At 40.5% G+C, this 18,179-nt stretch overlaps 1 protein-coding gene across 1 annotated transcript in view; it reads left to right on the forward strand.

Moving 5' to 3' along the window:
• ttyh3a (tweety family member 3a) overlaps positions 1–10,439 on the forward strand; it is a 64,028-nt gene extending 53,589 nt beyond the window's left edge. The window contains exons 12-14 of the mRNA XM_053492208.1: positions 506–679; positions 4,143–4,218; positions 7,506–10,439. Of these exons, the coding sequence (XP_053348183.1) occupies positions 506–679; positions 4,143–4,218; positions 7,506–7,580 (325 nt within the window). The 3' untranslated portion in view covers positions 7,581–10,439. The remainder of the gene's footprint in view (positions 1–505; positions 680–4,142; positions 4,219–7,505) is intronic.
• Positions 10,440–18,179: the final 7,740 nt, after the last annotated feature.

Raw genomic sequence — 18,179 nt, forward strand, 5'->3', positions numbered from 1 at the left:
CTTGTCAGATGCTGCACAGAAAATGTTCCTACTTTCACCATCAGGGGGAGTCTGAGCTAAAAAGATGACATCATCTACTTGCTGATGTTTATTTCTGTGCTGTTTTTTTTCCCCAAAATTGTCTGCATTAAAAGCAATAAAGCCTCAACAGTCTAAAATTTGCATTGTGTGCGAATGTTACTGAAGCAAACATAGAGTATTTAAATGATCGTGAATAATACCAGTATAATAATAATAGTAATAAAATTGTTTTAGCCTGAGTTTTCCTGCAGGCTGACGAACAGGAAATTGAGAACAGAGAGAGTGACAGAGAGACTAGAGCGTCTGTTATTGCGTGTGGTGTTGTGGGTTATGAGGAGGACTGCAGATGTGAACATGTGTGCTCATTTTGTGCTGCAGACATTTTAATGTGAAACTTGAGGTCCAATGCGCCCTCTGCTGGCCACTTCTCTTACTGCTCATGTCAGTTTAAAAGCTGTGTTTGTGTTTCTTTTGGGTCATGCAGGCAGAGTGAGGACACTGAGGAAGACTCTGCTGCTTCTGGAGGAAGACAGAACCATGACAACCTGTACCGGGTGCACATGCCCAGTCTTTACAGCTGCGGCAGTAGCTACGGCAGTGAGACCAGCATTCCTGCAGCGGCGCACACCGTCAGCAACGCCCCCGTTACAGAGTACATGTAAGTTACGCCTGGTTCCCACACACTCGACTCTCATAGTCGGGTTTAAACCTCTCACTCGCTACCTGTTCATTTTTAAACTGCTTATAACCGCTGATATCGGAGAACTCGCTCCTCTCTGGTCCTCACAGCAATGTGAACACCAGCGTGTCTTACACAGGGCTCAGTAGACTGTCGGCTGTATGCATGAGAAAGTTTCTAGTGCTTTAGTGTAAATACAGCCTGACAGCTGAACTACACACAGCTCTCCTCTCAGTATCAAACAGTTAACATCAACATGTCATTTTCCCGGTTTGAGTTATATTTGTAACTTGGACATCTGTACGTCATTGGTACATAATCTCTGCACGGGATCTTAAGAGAGGTTTGAGGTCTGATGAATCGTTTTGCTTTAAGGAGGTCAGCAGTATTGATCTGAACCACTAAGAAAAAACTGGACAGCTCTGTGGTTAATATACATCTGTCCTATCAGAAAGGTTTTATCCTATTTATAAAGAGGTTAAAGCTTTTGTCAGGTGTAGAAACTTCCTTGTGAGTATATGTACAATGCATCTAAAAAAATTGAATTTAAATATTTAAAGCTTTTTTTGTTTAAGTTTTGAACATATATAATATTTCAAAATGTAAGAATATTTCTCAAATCAGTCCTAAAATATAGGATGATACTAAAATTCTGAAAATTCCACCATTTAAAAACTCAGTACTTGGTCAGGACTCCTTTAGTATAAATTACTGTACGGTGCGGCGTGGTCTGAAGGCGATCAGTCTGAGGCTCTGAGGTCGTTACTAAGACCAGGACGCTTTGAGCTCTCAGCTTTGGTGTTTCTCCTTTTCTTCCTGAGAAACACCAGAGATTCTCTGTAGGGTTCAAGTCAGGTGGGTTGGCTGAACCATCAAGCACAGTGAGAGACCAGTTAGAGGTAGTTTTGGTGCTGTGGGCAGGTGATGAGTACGGCTGGAAAATGAAACCAGCTTCTCCATAAATCGTGCGTCAGATGGAAGCATTAAGTAATTCAAGTTAACACAGTGGACCGACACCAGCAGATGTCATGGCACCATCAGACTGTGGAAACGTCACACTGGACTTCAAGCAGCCTGGATTCTGTGCCTTTACTCCCTTCTTCAAGACCACCTTGAATATTCAAATATTTTGAGATACTGGAATCAAATCAAGTCTAATCTAATCTAATCTGGACTGTAATTAATCAATTAATTGACAATTAATGAAAATGACAGTAAATATTTCACTTTACATTTAATATCTAGAATATATCTAATATCTTAGATCAGTCTTAGATTTTAACACAGTCAACAACAAAAAAACTGTTCCCAACAGTGTGCGACTGAAGGTTAGCGACCTACTGTAGTAACCCAGTGTAAGGATCCATCCAATGATGACTCTTTTGTTGAAATTTTACTTTAACAATATTCTTATTTTTTGAGATGCACTATATATTTATGGCACATACTGTATATACTGTACAAGGCATGGCAAAAATAACTCACCGCCTGTATTTAACAAAGCAGATAGTTAAGAGTCTTCCACTGGATCATTACTGCAGTGATTAATACGGTTCAGCTGAAACTAGTTATTTAACCCTAACTGAAGCAGTGAGGAGCTTCTCATCTCTTACATCAAATTATTATCAGAAACAACAGTAGAACTCTAAGCTATGTTTAATAGTGAAAGTAAGAGCTTTTCCACACACTGAGGATTATTCAGGGGACTAGAACTAAAAAAATTTGTAGCTTTTAGAAAACCACTTACTGTATCAGTGAAGCTAATAAAAAAGGCTTTAATTTTCATGGGAGCATAAAGAAAAAACTGTGGAGCATCAAATAAAAATCATGTGGTGTGATGAGTCCAGATTTACTCTGTTCCGGGGTGATGAGGGCATCAGGGTAAAAAGAGAGGTGGATAAAGTGATGCCCCATCATCCCTGGTGCCTATTGTACAAGCCTGTAGGGGACAGTGTGGGGTCAATCTGGCGTCGCTTCTGTTGGTCAGATCTAGGCTCAGGAACGTTATCAGGTCAGCTGACGACCTGAATGTACTGAATCACCAGGTTTTTTATTCCATCAATGGATATTTTCTCTTCCCTGATGACGATGGCAGGATTTACTGGGCTCAAACAGATAAACAGAGGTTTAGGGAGCATAAGACAACATTTTCGAGTCCAGACCGTAGCCCCAGTGAAAGTCTTTGGGACGTGCTGAGAAGGCATTACACAGCAGTCCGACTCTCACATCATCAGTAAAAGACTCTGGAGAAAAATTTATGTGACTCATGATGGAAATAAATGTTGTGACGCTGCATAAGCTTCATGAAGCGATGTCACAGATGGAATTGAGGCAAAAAGCGTTCCAATTAACTATTAATGAGGGTTAAGGCTCTGAGTTACTGATCGGAAGTTCGGCGGTTCGAGCCCCAGCTCAGCCAGCTTGCCGCTGTTGGGCCCTTAAGGGGGGCCCTTGACCCTAACTGCTCCAGGGGGCGCTGTATCATGGCTGACCCGGTGCTCTGACCCCAGTTACGCTGGGATACGTGAAGTAAGAATTTCACTGTGCAGTAATGTGTATGTGACAAATAAAGACTTAACTTAAACTTTTCTTTTGTCTGGGCAGTGTATAATGTCCCCTTTCTTTATTCTTTTATTTCCTTTTAGTGGGTCAGTAGTTGTAAAACCTTTAATGAAGCGAAGGATCTTGATTTGATATTTGATGTTTATAAGGTTGTGGGGTGTCAAAAGAAACATTTCTTCATTTCTTTCTTTTGAAGTAAAAAGTTACCAATACTGTCAATTCTCACAACACACAAGTACAAACACTTGGATACTGAAACTGGCCCTTAAGTTACATCCACTATTAAACCTAAGAGTTTGTTTTCATATATTATATTACATGACACGATTACATTACACAGCACTAATAAAATCATATCACTGTGTGTGAAGCAAACATGGGGAAAGCCTGTGACCTAGTTTTATTTTTTCTGTTCATTTGTACCTAAAGCAGACATTTGTATTAAATCTTTATTAAAGCTAATGGAGTGAATATGTCAAAAAATTTTTTTTTTTTACTTTTTCATTAGTTTTCTTGTGTGTTATTTTTGTAATGGACTGCTCTTTTACAAGGGGGCGTGACATGAGCACATCACCGGACGATAAAAGAAGGAACATAAAGGATGTGATACAAGCTAATATTGATAGAATTTGAGATGTTTAATTACATCTAGCATTATTTTGAGTATTTGAGATGTTAAACTGTCTTTTAATGGTGGACCTTCATTCTGTAGAGTGTCATAATAATGTTTTAAGTCTTAGTAAGGTAAGAGGTTGCCCAAGGGTTTGATGAGCAGGATTAAGATTTAGAGGAATGTAGCTGAAAGCTTGAAACTATTCCGGCTCCATGCTGCTGGTGAGTTTGTTTGTTCTCATTTGTGCATCTTTCTCTCATCACACAGGACACAGAATGCAAACTTCCAAAATCCTCGCTGTGAGAACACTCCTCTTATTGGGCGAGAGTCGCCTCCCCCTTCTGTAAGTGTCTAACACTGTATGACACACACTCACATACACACTTTTTTTGGGTTCATTGATTTTTGCCCAGCATGCAGGAAGGGCCCACGGTGCTGCGTTTCTGTGCCTGTGTGAGACAGAAAGCTGAATACGTCAGTCTGTGGACGCATTAGGTGACTTTAGAGTGCGCAGGGACCACACAAAGGAACCATTCAGAGCTGCTTTGACGTCTAGACCTGAAGGAACTCTTTAGGTTAGAGGATGGAGATGACACGGGAACTGCAGCTTTAGCTTGATGTTAATGAGATTTATGCGAGACAACGATCATTGAAAGGAGTCTGGCTTTGCCTAGCTGATAAAGCTTCTGGATTTTTCTCTTGCTTATTTTGAATTAAATGTCAAACCCTGACTTGTGTATCTGCTCTACACTTTGTTACTGTTGTTTTGCTTACTGCCCCAGACATTTAAGGCCTCACAGAGGTTCCACTCATACTGGTACTGAACCAACAGGAACTAAATACGTCCTCCAGATTTCTATCTCACAGTGATGACTGTATACAGTGGGCCAAAAACGTATTTAGTCAGCCACCAATTGAGAGAGGCCTGTTATTTTCATCATAGGTATACCTCAACTATGAAAGACAAAATAAGGGGAAAAAATCCAGAAAATCACATTGTAGGATTTCTAATGAATTAATTGGTAAATTTCTCAGTAAAATAAGTATTTGGTCACCTACAAACAAGCAAGAGTTCTGGCTCTCACAGACCTGTAACTTCTTTAAGAGGTTCCTCTGTCCTCCACTCGTTACCTGTATTAATGGCATCTGTTTGAACTGGTTATCAGTATAAAAGACACCTGTCCACTACCTCAAACAGTCACACTCCAAACTCCACTATGGCCAAGACCAAAGAGCTCTTAAAGGACACCAGAAACAAAATTGTAGACCTGCACCAGGCTGGGAAGACTGAATCTGCAGTAGGTTAGCAGATTGGTATGAGGAAATCAACTGTGGGAGCAATTATTAGAAAATGAAAGACATACAAGACCACTGATAATCTTCCTCAATTTGGGGCTCCACGCAAGATCACAAGAAAATCACAAGAACTGTGAGCAAAAATCCCAGAACCACACGGGGGACCTAGTGAATGACCTGCAGAGAGCTGGGCGCAAAGTAACAAAGGCTACCATCAGTAACACACTGTGCCGCCAGGGACTTAAATCCTGCAGTGCCAGACGTGTCCTCCTGCTTAAGCCAGTACACGTCCATGCTCGTCTAAAGTTTGCCAGAGATCATTTGGATGATCCAGAAGAGGATTGGGAGAATGTTATATGGTCAGATGAAACCAAAAAAGAACTCTTTGGTAAAAACTCAATTTGTCGTGTTTGGAGGAGAAAGAAAGCTGCATTTCAAGGTCCTAGTGGCCCAATCAGTCTCCAGATCTCAACCCCATAGAAAATCTTTGGAGGGAGTTGAAAGTCTGTGTTGCCCAGCGACAGCCCCAAAACATTACTGCTATAGAGGAGATCTGCATGGAGGAACGGACCAAAATACCAGAAACAGCGTGTGAAAACCTTGTGAAGACTTACAGAAAATGTTTGACCTCCGTCATTGCCAAAAAAGGGTATATAACAAAGTATTGAGATGAAACTTTGTTATTGACCAAATACTTTTTTTCTCTTATTTTGTCTCTCATAGTTGAGGTATACCTATGATGAAAATTACAGGCCTCTCTCATCTTTTTAAGTGGGAGAACTTGCACAATTGGTGGCTGATTAAATACTTTTTTGGCCCACTGTATATGGTGGGCAAAGATATGCTGTCACAAATCCAAGCTCTAGTGTAAGTGCTGAACTGAGTTGGTATCAAATTTACAGTGTTTTCAGTACAAATATAAACTTTTACTTTCCCGATTAGCCAAATGGCTACTTCCAGTTACACATACACACACGTGTTGTGAGCATGCGCAGTTATCGCCATTATACACACGCAGGCCTGATACACAGCAGGTGTGCAGTAAAAACATGCCACATGGAGTGTTTTAGGAAATTTTAATGATTGAAATTGATTGGCATTTTTCATAATCCTTAGCTTAAAATGCACAGGAATTCAACCGATCATCGACTAGGATCAGCAATCGGCCCAACAATACTTAGAGCGCATTTTAATTACCTCAGAAGTGGGAAGACAGAAGCAGGTCATTTTAGTGAACTTACAAAGAGGGGGGAGATCACTGACAGCTCCATGTTTATGATTCGTTAGCAACATGCTAGCCTGTGATGTATTTATATATAATCACCTCATCAATAAGTAGATCTCGCAAGTTACCATCTCTGGAGGTGAAGTGATCTGAAGAAAGTTCTTGTCTAACTTTAAGTCGTTTAAAGAGAGACATGTTGACTGTCTGACATTCCTGAGTAAGAATTCACTGATTAATGTCTCATGTTTTCAGATGATTGAGGTCATGTCACGTCGTAGCTGAACTGCTGTGATTAAGATCATAATACACTGTCTGGCCCATTCAAAAAACAAACAAACAAACAAACAAACAAAAAGACTAAGATTTGGTTCCGCACTCTGGTGTCCAGTTGATGTGTTTAAATGATTCCTCGTGCTCTCAGAGCTGCTCACACACTCAGTCCTGGAATAAGTCGTGTCATCGGAAACGATAAAAACTCCATAGATTTGATAATTTGGTGATTCAGTACATTCAGGTCGTCAGCTGGCTTTATTCTTTTCCCACATAATAATTCGGCACCTTGAAAGAAATAACAGGATAAAAAGCTTAAGATTTGATTTTATCAAAACAATTCCACAATTAAACCCTCGTATGGGCAGAACACGTGTAATACATTCTTTAAATTCTTTATTCTTTAAAGGTTAGTGCCGTACATGTGATTGTTGAACATCTTCTTCCTGGTTAGTTCTGTGTTCCACCGTTCAGGGAAGGTTCTCCACTGGATTTTGATCACTCAGCTACATCAGTGAGATAGGACACTAATGTTAGGTGAGGAGGAGGACCTCGAATTCTTTCTCTCCAGCCGTGGTGCACTTGGTGCTCGATCAGGTTCGCTCCCCTTAACCCCAGTGAAGGCCAACTGTAATGTTACATGCAGGACATAAAGACACGTCCTATACAACTGTGTCCTTGCAGCTTCTGTGCAACAGTCTGAAGTGAAGGCCTACATGTAGTTATGATGATCAGCTGTCCACATACTTGTGGCCATATATAATATACAAGTCAGTCACTTTTGTGTTTTGTAACCCAGGCTTGTGTTGTAAACCTTCCCTCTGTTTGTGTCTCTCCAGTACACTTCCAGCATGAGGGCCAAGTACCTGGCCAACGCCCGACCCGAACCCAACAACAGCACTGCAGCACATTAGAGAGCTCCTGGAAATACCCCTACTCTCTCTCTCTCTGTCTCTCTCTCTCTCTCTCTCACACACACACACATTTACACTCACACACTCTCACATACACACACACACACTCTCACACACACACACTCACAAATGTGCCCTTGTTCCCACGAAACAGACGGACTCCACCAGACTTCAGACAACAAGAACATCAACACACTCATCACTGAAGAGGCCCCTCGTGTACACGGTTCAAAATGGTGTCGTTCTCATGACTAGTGTGTGTATGAGCGTGTGTGTACACTTTTACAGGTCTGTGTGTGTGTACATGTTCGTACGTACATGCTGCCGATGCTTTCTTGTGGTGCTTTTGCCAAAAGAGCCTAAAGCCCCAAAAGTACAAAGCCAGGCGGGGTAGCTGGCCTCGAACCACATTCCTGCATGATTTCTATAATGTGACCTCTCTCTCGGTGTGTGTGTGTGTGTGTGTGTGTGTGTGTGTGTGTGTGTGTGTGTGTGTGTGTGTGGTGTTAGACTCTTTAGGCGTTCAGTACAAAACAGTAACATCTCCTCTGATTAGCCGGATCAGTACCACAATCTAAAGCCCACACCAGGAACCTTCATGTATCGCGTCCAAGAAGAAGAGCTTCTGCACCAGGAGTGAATGAAACCCTAATCAGAACAAATCAGTTTAAACAGTGTTTGTGGATTCACTGATTTAGTGGTGCTAGTTAATCTAATGAGATCTAAAAGAATTACTGCCATTATATATGAGGAAAAGAGACAGGTAGCAATAGTGTGGCTGAGGGGGAGGGGGAGGGGCAAAGTTAGATGTAGTTTAAAAATGTATTCTCAGATCTCTTTTAGGTGGAGTAGTGTTTATTAAAGCCATGGGCAGCGTTCCAAAGCCCTGTGTAATCTTGTCGTCCCTTTTTTTTTTACCGACATGTGTGTAAATAACCACTCGGAGGCGACGCCGGTGCGATCGAATCGAGACTAGCGTACAATATAAAACAGATGAGTAAGAGTTGCTCAGGTTCTCTTCTGCTCAGATCGTCACACACGAACATGAAATGGTGTAAGAGGGTTTGGGAACGCGATCCCATTTACCTCTTTGGATATCGTAACTCGGTAGACAGCAGGCCTGGGAGCGCTGCTGATTTCAGACAGATATTGAATTTCTCATCGTGTCTGTGGTCCGTCTGGAACCAGAGACATCCTGTTTTGGATATATTTTACATTTCCCTGCCATGGAAATCACAGGATAATGGTTATCTACATACGTGTTGCATGCTTGCAGCTGTTTTTTCCTCAACAGGAGGATTTATCGTTGTGTACTTGAGAACTTCTCTGTACTGTACATGAACTATAAACTTATGGACGTGTTAAGCAAGCTCGGACCCACGTACACGACTGTTCAAAGCAGCTTGGACTCTCGCAAGAGGAGGAGCGTCTGACTCAGCTAGTCGGTCCGTCTGAAATGTCCACGGCTGCTTCATTGAAAGTCCACACTGACATCATTCGGTCCTGTTCTTTAAAGTTATAACCACTGAGTCTCCACAGACTCCAAAACCACCTGCAGCACATGTGGTCCAAGGACAGCGTGATGTAGGGACACCTGCGTCTCTTTAGATCATTATCTTTCACCATCACACATAAACACACACACGATATTGATGCATGATCCACCGTCACACTGTCTCGGCTCCTCACGCTTGAACATCATGAACATGGATTATCTCCTTCAGAGAGCAGCCAGTTGGTCACTGGTCTCCTGATTTTCTTGTGAAACATATCTGTCGTTCTTCTATGGAACTTCATACACGGTGGTGCAACACCACCTCAACATTCCCAGCTCAGACTGGCGCTGAAAGAAATGCTCCATGGGCCAATCTATTCATGTACAGGCACTTTCCCGAGACCAAGGCCTGCATGCTGCGTGAGGACAAGTTCAGGACTGTTAAACTCGAAGCTCCTGCTGGACCAGAAGGAACAAACTGGAAAAAGGAGTGAAAAGGGGATGGTGAGAGACTGCTTTGGGAAAGGAACCTGGGATAGGAACCTATGTCTTTTAGCTCATAGCTGAACATCTCTTTCTGGACTCACACATTTGCTCCTTCACCTTTCTGAGGCATGATGACCTTTTCAATGTGGAGTGTGAAGTGTTCTCGTGTGCTACTGACGCTTCTTTTATTTCAAATTTTTTGGGTTTCTTGAATCATGCTGTTACTGCAATCAATAACGAGGCGAGGTTCCTCGACTGTGCCAACAACCAAACCATGACTTTGAATCTTTCTCATACCTTATAAATGTGTCACATGTTTAAATGGGCCTTTTTGTACATTCACAGCTCAGCTTTAGCCTGAGCGCCCGAGCGAGCGAGCGAGTCACCTGTGAACATGAGCCTGACGTTTTAAGAATCGTCTTTTTTTCTATGTGAATGACCATTTGTTAGTGATGCAATATATTTTATTCTTTTTACATCATACTTTGTTAGGTACATAATGCTAGAACAGTGTGTATACATACACGCATATATACTATATATATAATTCAAATGAAAAAATGAAGAAAACGAAAGACACATTTGCAATGTAGTGCAAAATGTCAGAGTTCATCTCATTTTATCTTCTTTTTTCTAGTCATTGTGGCATATTTTTTAATGATTAGTAAGCACAATTAGTTTTTTTTATGTGAATAACTAAGTTTGATATTTCATTTCATTGTTTTTGATTAAATTTCACTGTAGATTTTCTTTTTTCTTTTTTTTCTCTTTTAATTTTTGCCATTTACTAAAATATTGTACAAGTTAAACCTGTGGTTTTATTCAGCTTGAACTCCGTGTTTTCAGATTAAAATAACATAAACTGACAGTAAATTTTATCTGGTTGTTTCTGATTGACTTATTGATTTATTTTTTAAGTCTTTACAGGATCCTTTAATGTCTGTGTTTTAAAAATGTAAACCATATCTGCTTTAAAAGGGTGAAACTTGTGGTTTAAATAGGAGTGTCAGCAGCTGTCTTTTAATTTGATGTGGTTATTAATGGGCTTATGTTTATCGTGAGTACAGGTTCTCTGAAATAAAATAAAAAAACTGGAAAATACAGCCCTGCCCCCTCCCCCACCCCCCTTCATTTCTTTATATTTTATTCCCCAGGAGCCAGACCTTCTTATATTTTGATATTGTTTTGAAAAATGCTACTCCTGGCCTCCTGAAGGACTTTTTGACTCCTGATCAGATTCAGTGGGGGGTGTTTGTGTTTAAGTCACACAATGACCTATGAATCACTCAAGCATAAAAAATCCATCTAACTTAAGTCCTGACCCAGTGAGAAACAAGTGTAGATGATGACAGATGATCGGGCGGTGATTAGTAACTGCTGATGCTGAATGCTGAGGGGTTGGAACAGACGAGAGGGGAAATGAGGTCGCTGCTGAGGCTGTTACATAAACAACCAGTTTTAAAATTATTAGGCACTTTGCAGCCCGTCACAGTAAAATGTGTTCCCATGTATTTAATCTCTATCATGTAATGAAGTAATGAGAGGTGACTCAGGGGAAAAGTTTCAGAAAAGGCGGCGCTGTAAGTAAAAACAGGCCGGCTGTGTCAAAGAGAAACGTGGTGACAAGTCAAAGCTCTCCGGTCGGGATGGACAGACTTTACAGAACAGTTACTAAAATCCCCACAAAGCCACAATGCTCAGATTTAAACAGTTGAGAGTCTTAGTCTCAACAATGTATGTATGCGGTCTTAAACCCGTGTCCTGCAGATTTTAGCGTTTTCTCCATCACACCAACATTTTCAGTGATAACAGCAAGAAACCACTCAGTGTAAAGTCTACAAACCTGGAGCCCTAAACTATTAAAACGATGGTTTAGTCTGAGGAGACGATATTTAGTTTAATTCTTTCATCAGGACAGATGTGTGTTTGGGGAAGTCCATGAGTGTTGAGTACGCAGAGGATCACAATGGTAATAATTAAGAAGTGCTTATTTATTATATCTATTATGTATAACAGCTAAAATTAATGGGAACAGGAACGCTGCTGTATAAATGCACTCACTCGCTCATCATCTGTACCGCCCTGTATTCAGGGTTGCGGAGGTGGAGCCTATTCCAGGAGACTTAGGGCATGTGGTGGGTACACCCTGGACAGAGTGTCAGTCTATCACACTGCTGGATAAATGCTCTTTTCTGGAAAAACAAAGTTGGATAGGATTCAAGGAATACTTTTTTTATTTGATTAGAGCCTTTATATAAATCTGTTCACAGCATGTTGTTTTATCCATCTGTGTATATTAATTGTGCCTTAAAATAAATTTGCAGAAGAGAACAGAAGACATAAGCGCAACAAATTTGCTTAAGGCAATCATTTGTCCCTTTCCATTTCTGGTTAACTATATCTGGTTCTCATCAAAACCTTCATTTTCTGACTTCTTCTAGACAGCTCGTCTGATTCCTGTTAAATTTGTGTGAATAATCTTCCTACATTCGAGACAAAAAGATACCGAAAGAAAATTCACAGGCAAACCTTTCACCTTGTGTTAACCAGTTAACCCATAGACAGGGCGTGTCTCAGATCCATAGACTTTATGTTATGAAGTCCAATTTTAACATACAATGTAAATGATGATACAGATTAAGAACGCGCCACAAGTTTCATTCTATTTGACCTCTAAAAGTAATAAACACTTTTAGATCAACGCCTGTCTGGCAAAGAAAATTGAAGTTTTCTTGCTTTATTCTAGCAGCATATTGTGCCGTTCAGCCAAACTTTCACTTGGACCAATCAACCAATGTAGCATAGCAGCTTATAATTACCATAAGGAAAAACAATATAATGAAACTGTGTGTACACACCTGCATGGCATCATCCCGGAAAGACGTTTAGCTCAACAATTCATAAACACTGTGAGCTATAAACATCCACTTTCCTATAAATTGTAAAAAGCTAAACATATGAATAGTGGGATTTTTTTTAATTATTTTTATTATTTAAATGGGCATAATGTTCAAGCTTCAGAAAAATAATAAAAATTAACCACCTCTTTCAATTGTGGATGATATCTACAGACACGGGGGACTAAATGTTATCAGAGGGGTTAGATCCCAAACCATTTGTCTGATCAAAATATAAAAAGAAATAAGTATTTTTTACAAATGGTGATATTCATGGAAAGAAGATTGTGAGGACCCGCCCAGGATTTGGTAAACCTGCAGTATTCCACTAGGGGGTGCTACAATGTAAAACAAAAATGTGACAACCAACAATGTATCTTTTTTACTTTTATTTCGTACAAAAAGTGAATCGTATTAATTATTGTGAATCTTATTTGTTCTGTTCAATTTGTTTAAATCTTTCAAATTGATTCTTATTGTATGTCATATAGAATTAATGATTTGTATTTTTGTTTATATAAATAATCATTTTATTATTATTATTTATAATAATTATTCTATTTTTTCCCAATTTATTTCATGCATTAGAAATTATAATAAATCTTTAAATGATGTAGACTTTATTTCTATATTTTTATTCTAACTGAATGTGGTGTGTGTCGTCTCAGAGGCCATAAAAACAGAAATCTAGTAAAGTTTAGAAATAAACAGTGTAGAAATATTTGCTGGTAGGTTTTATCTGATTTTAATCCGGTGGCGTAGTGGTTAGTGCTGTTGGCTCGCACCTCCAGGTTCCAGGTTTGTTTCCCAGCTCAGAGTTTGTGTGCATGTTGAGTTTCCATGTTCTCCCCATACTTGGTGGGTTTCCACAGGGTTCTCTGGATTTTCTCTCATAGTCCAAAGACATGTATGTTCTAATTGGAGAGCCCTAAGTGTGTGTGTGTGTGTGTGTGTGTGTGTGTGTGTGTGTGTGTGTGTGTGTGTGTGTGTGTGTGTGTTGGATTGGCACTCTGTCCAGGATACAGCGGTACAGACAGTAAATGAGTGAGTGATTATGACCCTAAGAGACGACAGTATAAACGTATAAACACAGCTGTTTATTTACAGTGTGTTTCAGTTTCGAGACTGGATTGTGATTCCCTGTAGAAAGATTTCCTAAAGTAAATAAAACAGATGTGTGTGTGTTATAGTTCTGCAATGACGATAAAAGAAACGCACAAAATTGTCTGAAAATGATTGTAAGTGCAGCGTGGCCATGTTTGTCTTCCTGCTTCCATGGAAATCTTCTTTTCCCCGAATCTGACAGACAAAATGGCCGACTGCAGTGTAATTACTCGAAAAGAAAGACAGAGGGCAGTGTGGTTACATGTAAACTTGCCAGAACGCATTCTTCGTTAATGGTGTTTAGGTTTTTCTCTTCAAATGTTTATTTAATGCAATTACTTTAACAATTTAATGGGAAAAGTCTCTGAAACCTTGGCAGCATAACGCTGCATTAGCGAAGGTCCCCGGTAGCTTTTACACCGCTGCCCATCCCTGCCAGGGTCATTGACAGAATTCTGGCCCGGGTGTTTTACGAAGAAGCATTTTTTCATAATGACCACCGTGGGCCGAGACAGTGGCTGACGGCCCAGCGCTGGCTCAACATCAGTCCTCTACCTTAGTTCCAGTATTAGATCTTTATCTTCATCTTGCTGCCAGATAAAGAAAGTCTGCCCAGTTTTGTAAAGTACATGTATAAATCCAGTCTTTGCCCAGGACACGTCACTATGAGCTGGATGTTTGGTTAAACTGTTCTGGTCAACACTGTCATGACGTTTTGCTGACCGACATGAACTTACTTATTGATTTAACAGCAAGGCCTTTTTTACTTAATTTGTGCAGTTCTGGTCTTATTGCTGGTTTGGCTGGTGAGTAAGCATGTTCATACTGGGAAACCAGTAAACAAACAACATATGGTGGCCAAAAGAATTGAGACAAAAGTGAAATTCAAACGTTTTTAACAACCATTTGATAAATAATGACAATCAAGATAATAAGAATGTTTTGTTATTTTATGCAATGAAACTGCTCTACGACAATCAATCTGAAGTCCCTTATTCTTCTGGTTCTTGACTGCCCCTGTCTTCTCTCCATCGTCCAACAGGTTTCTATTGGCTTTGAGTTTGGAGATGATGGCGTTAATGAGCACGACTCTTCAGCCAGGACTAATTAGTGACTTGTTTGGTGCTCAGTGAAAACTGTAATACATGGTACTTATTAACACCCTTTAAATATTTGTGGCCGGTACTGTGTGTATCCTCAGCACAACCCGTACAGCCCACAACATTCAAACACCAAGCTGGTCTGTGCTTTAAAGGGGTGACGTGACATAACAACAATAACAACAATAACAACAAGAAATGATCGTCCATCCCAAATATCAGGTAACGTGGTTGAGTAAATGATTTGTATGTTATATGTTTAACTGATGTATCCCGACCCCTGGGAGGTCAGAGCTGTTTTTATTCAGACATCATGTGACCTGATGGAGGCAATCGCATGGGTTTGACCCAGACAATCTGCTTTACAGTAACAGCAGAAGGGAGTTCGAGATAAACTTGACTCGATGTGCTCAATGTATCTAAATGTGCCATTGCAGGCTTTCAGGTTCACTTGTAAATAATCATAAGTGTCTGTCAAGAATATTAAATAAAAAGAAATATTTTTCATGCTGCGATACTGATGTCTTCATTTCAGCAGCGATTTTATCAATCTGTCTTTTATTTAAAGCCTGTTCTGGATGATTAGGAGAATCTACAGTGACTCCTATATGATGTTCCAGGATGTTTAAATTCACTTGGCTTGATGGAAACAATAACATCAACCAGGTCAGTATAGGGGGAGGTTTCAGGAAATTCGTTTTCTGGAACTGAGTGTGACGTCACCGACTCTGAGATGTTTTCCTTTACTATAACCTTCTCCTCCGCTAAAGCCTTTAAATTAAAGCTGAACGTCTACACTTCAGTCACATATTGATTACATCATTTCGTTATAGTAGTGTACAGAATAGAAGAAAAATTGGATTACTGTCCAAATACTTATGGACCTGTCTGTATCTTAATTTTATTCTTATTTCTTTCTCTGTGTGTATTTGTGGTCTTTTATACTCCTCGAACACTCAATTCCCTTCGAGGTGAATAAAGTGTTTTATCTTATCTTTGTTGCTCAGAGCTAATCATGTTGCTGACAACTGATAAATAATAAATTGAAGCTCCTCCCATCTGATGTCGTGATCATTCATCATTAGGCCAAACTGTTCATTTGCTTGTTATTATGTAGCAAAAGTTTCAGAAATCAGTCAGCGTCCACAGCGTCAGTCCTCAGGAAACCTCTAAGTTATAAAATTCAGTTCTCGTGACACAAACTAGCTTTAAACCATACGAGCTCAGAAACAGTTCTCCTTTAAGCCACATTAAATAGAGATATAGCGATATAGAGATATAACACAGACCAAGAGGACACATGGAAGACATTTTATTGGCATTTCCCCTGATGATTTTAGGATTAAAGTCGTATTGTGACGGAACAGCAATAATCTCTTACTCTGTTTTATATCAATTTCTTCAGTAAATCTAGTGAGAACAGGTAACGTATAAATTATGAGATGCGACCTATACCTGCCTTATACATGATTTTAAATTCATTTAAATACAGACGCATTAATTGCAGCTGAAAAAAAAACCTGTACAGATTCTCCCAACCACTAGGGGTCAGTATTCATCTCTGACAAACTAAGTTGCATTTTAATAAAACAAACACTGCTAAATACCATCATGGTAAATATTATTTCCACACAGATCCCCATGGTAAACCCCCAGGCCCGTGGTTCGGTGTGAGTCGTGGAGGACCAGCAGTGTGTGGGAGGTGATGACATCATCCAGATTATTCCAGAGTCTGAAGCCTGTGAAATGTAGACGAGACGAGACTGAATACCTGAAGAAGGTCCGATTGCGGAGCCTCTCTGTTGTAGGAACGTATTTCTGTGGCCCCCACACACACACACACACACACACACACACACACTTTCAGGCACCAAGTGGGAGTCAGAAAGGCTGTGTTGTAATGGTGACCTCAGCAGGGTGACGGCTGTCAGGAGGTCAGTGTCACTAACAGGACAGAAGCCGCCATAGAACATTTCTTCCTGTAGCCCACTTGGCAGCTGCTGCTTCCCCGAGGCTTGTGTTTTTCTGTGTGTTTGTGAGGGGGGGGTGTGTGTGTAAGGGGACAGGAAGGCGGCTGACTATAGGGAAAACAATGATCACCCACAAGTGCAAACTGAGCGGGAATTATTTCAAAAAAGGCCTCCAGACTGAACATTAATCTCGACTTGTCACACAGAACTGCTGCTTTAGGGTTTTAGGAACTCGGTCTGGAGTATGAGGTCAGAACACAGGCACGTGAAATACGAGCTTGTTTTCATGACTACTGCAGTACGCAGGATCTAATTCATTAGATCGTCCTACAGTATATATTTCATTTCCTCTGTCCTTTTATTCAGATTAGACTACAGAGGTTCAAGTCCCAATGCAATCTTACACTGGACGGGTTCTTCGATAATAACCTTTGGTTAATAAATAATGCAGTTGTAAGATTCTATTCTATTCAATAGAATAGAATATATTTTATTGTGATTGAAACACGTTCAACAAAAATAGGTTAAACCTCTTAGAGGTTCTCATAATTGAAGAGTAAATTAAAAGTAAATGTTAAAGAGGAGAAGGCTGTGATAACAGTGCATTGGTACAGGAGATCATGAGTTTTAATCCCAATTGTGTCACATCCATTGTTGGCCAAGAGCCAAGCATGTGCTTGCTCCACCCCATCACCCTTCCTGTTGGTTAGTGTAGGGAATGAGACATGACAAGACCACACTGGAGATAAAACAACAAAAACAACAACAATGGAGGATCTTCACGTTCTATGTAGTTTTGCAGCCAATCAGACTGCGGCGCCGTAACATCCAGTTTTCAAAATACCATTTTGAAATTTATTGCAACTTTTTTTCAAAGTCATCAGGAGCGTCACACTCTATAACGTCACATCATCCAGGCTAGGAAACATCTGTGCAATGTTTTAAAATAGCTGGTCATTGTTATCTTAGATCAGATGCACCAAAAAGGAATCGAACCACCTGCTTTAAAAGTGAAATCTGTTTCTGGTCCTTTCTTAACAGATGTCACTTGTTTCAGGGATGGAACAGAAGGGGTTTAACTCTTAGCTTTGCTCCATGTGCAGAACACCATTAGCAGCTGCATGGCTTTGTGTTTCCCTTGACCTTTGGGGTGGAGTCAGAGACTCATTGCGCGTTGTAGCTGGGAGCCATGTAGAGGGGCAGCTGTGTGTGTGGTGTGCTTGTGTTTGCCTACGTGTTCTTTACACGCCAGCGGCTCTTTTGAACCATCATAAAGACTGAGCAGACGGCTCTGAATGTTCACTACAGCCCCCCCCATAACCCCAACCTCCACCCCCACCCCCGTCTCTGCCACTACGACATCATTTCTTTGCACGCTCTCCAACCACATGTACACAAGCACGCAAATGCAGAAACGATTCTACCAACCTCAAGCCTCATGACCTCCTGCTTCAAAGACATCTCACTCTGCGTGCGCTCGAGGCCACCGGCTCGTCATGGCTCTCTCTTTTTGTAGCCTCTGTTTTTTTTCTTTTCTTTTTTTATTT

This window comes from Clarias gariepinus, chromosome 3, assembly GCF_024256425.1.
Source record: "Clarias gariepinus isolate MV-2021 ecotype Netherlands chromosome 3, CGAR_prim_01v2, whole genome shotgun sequence".
NCBI lineage: Eukaryota > Metazoa > Chordata > Actinopteri > Siluriformes > Clariidae > Clarias > Clarias gariepinus.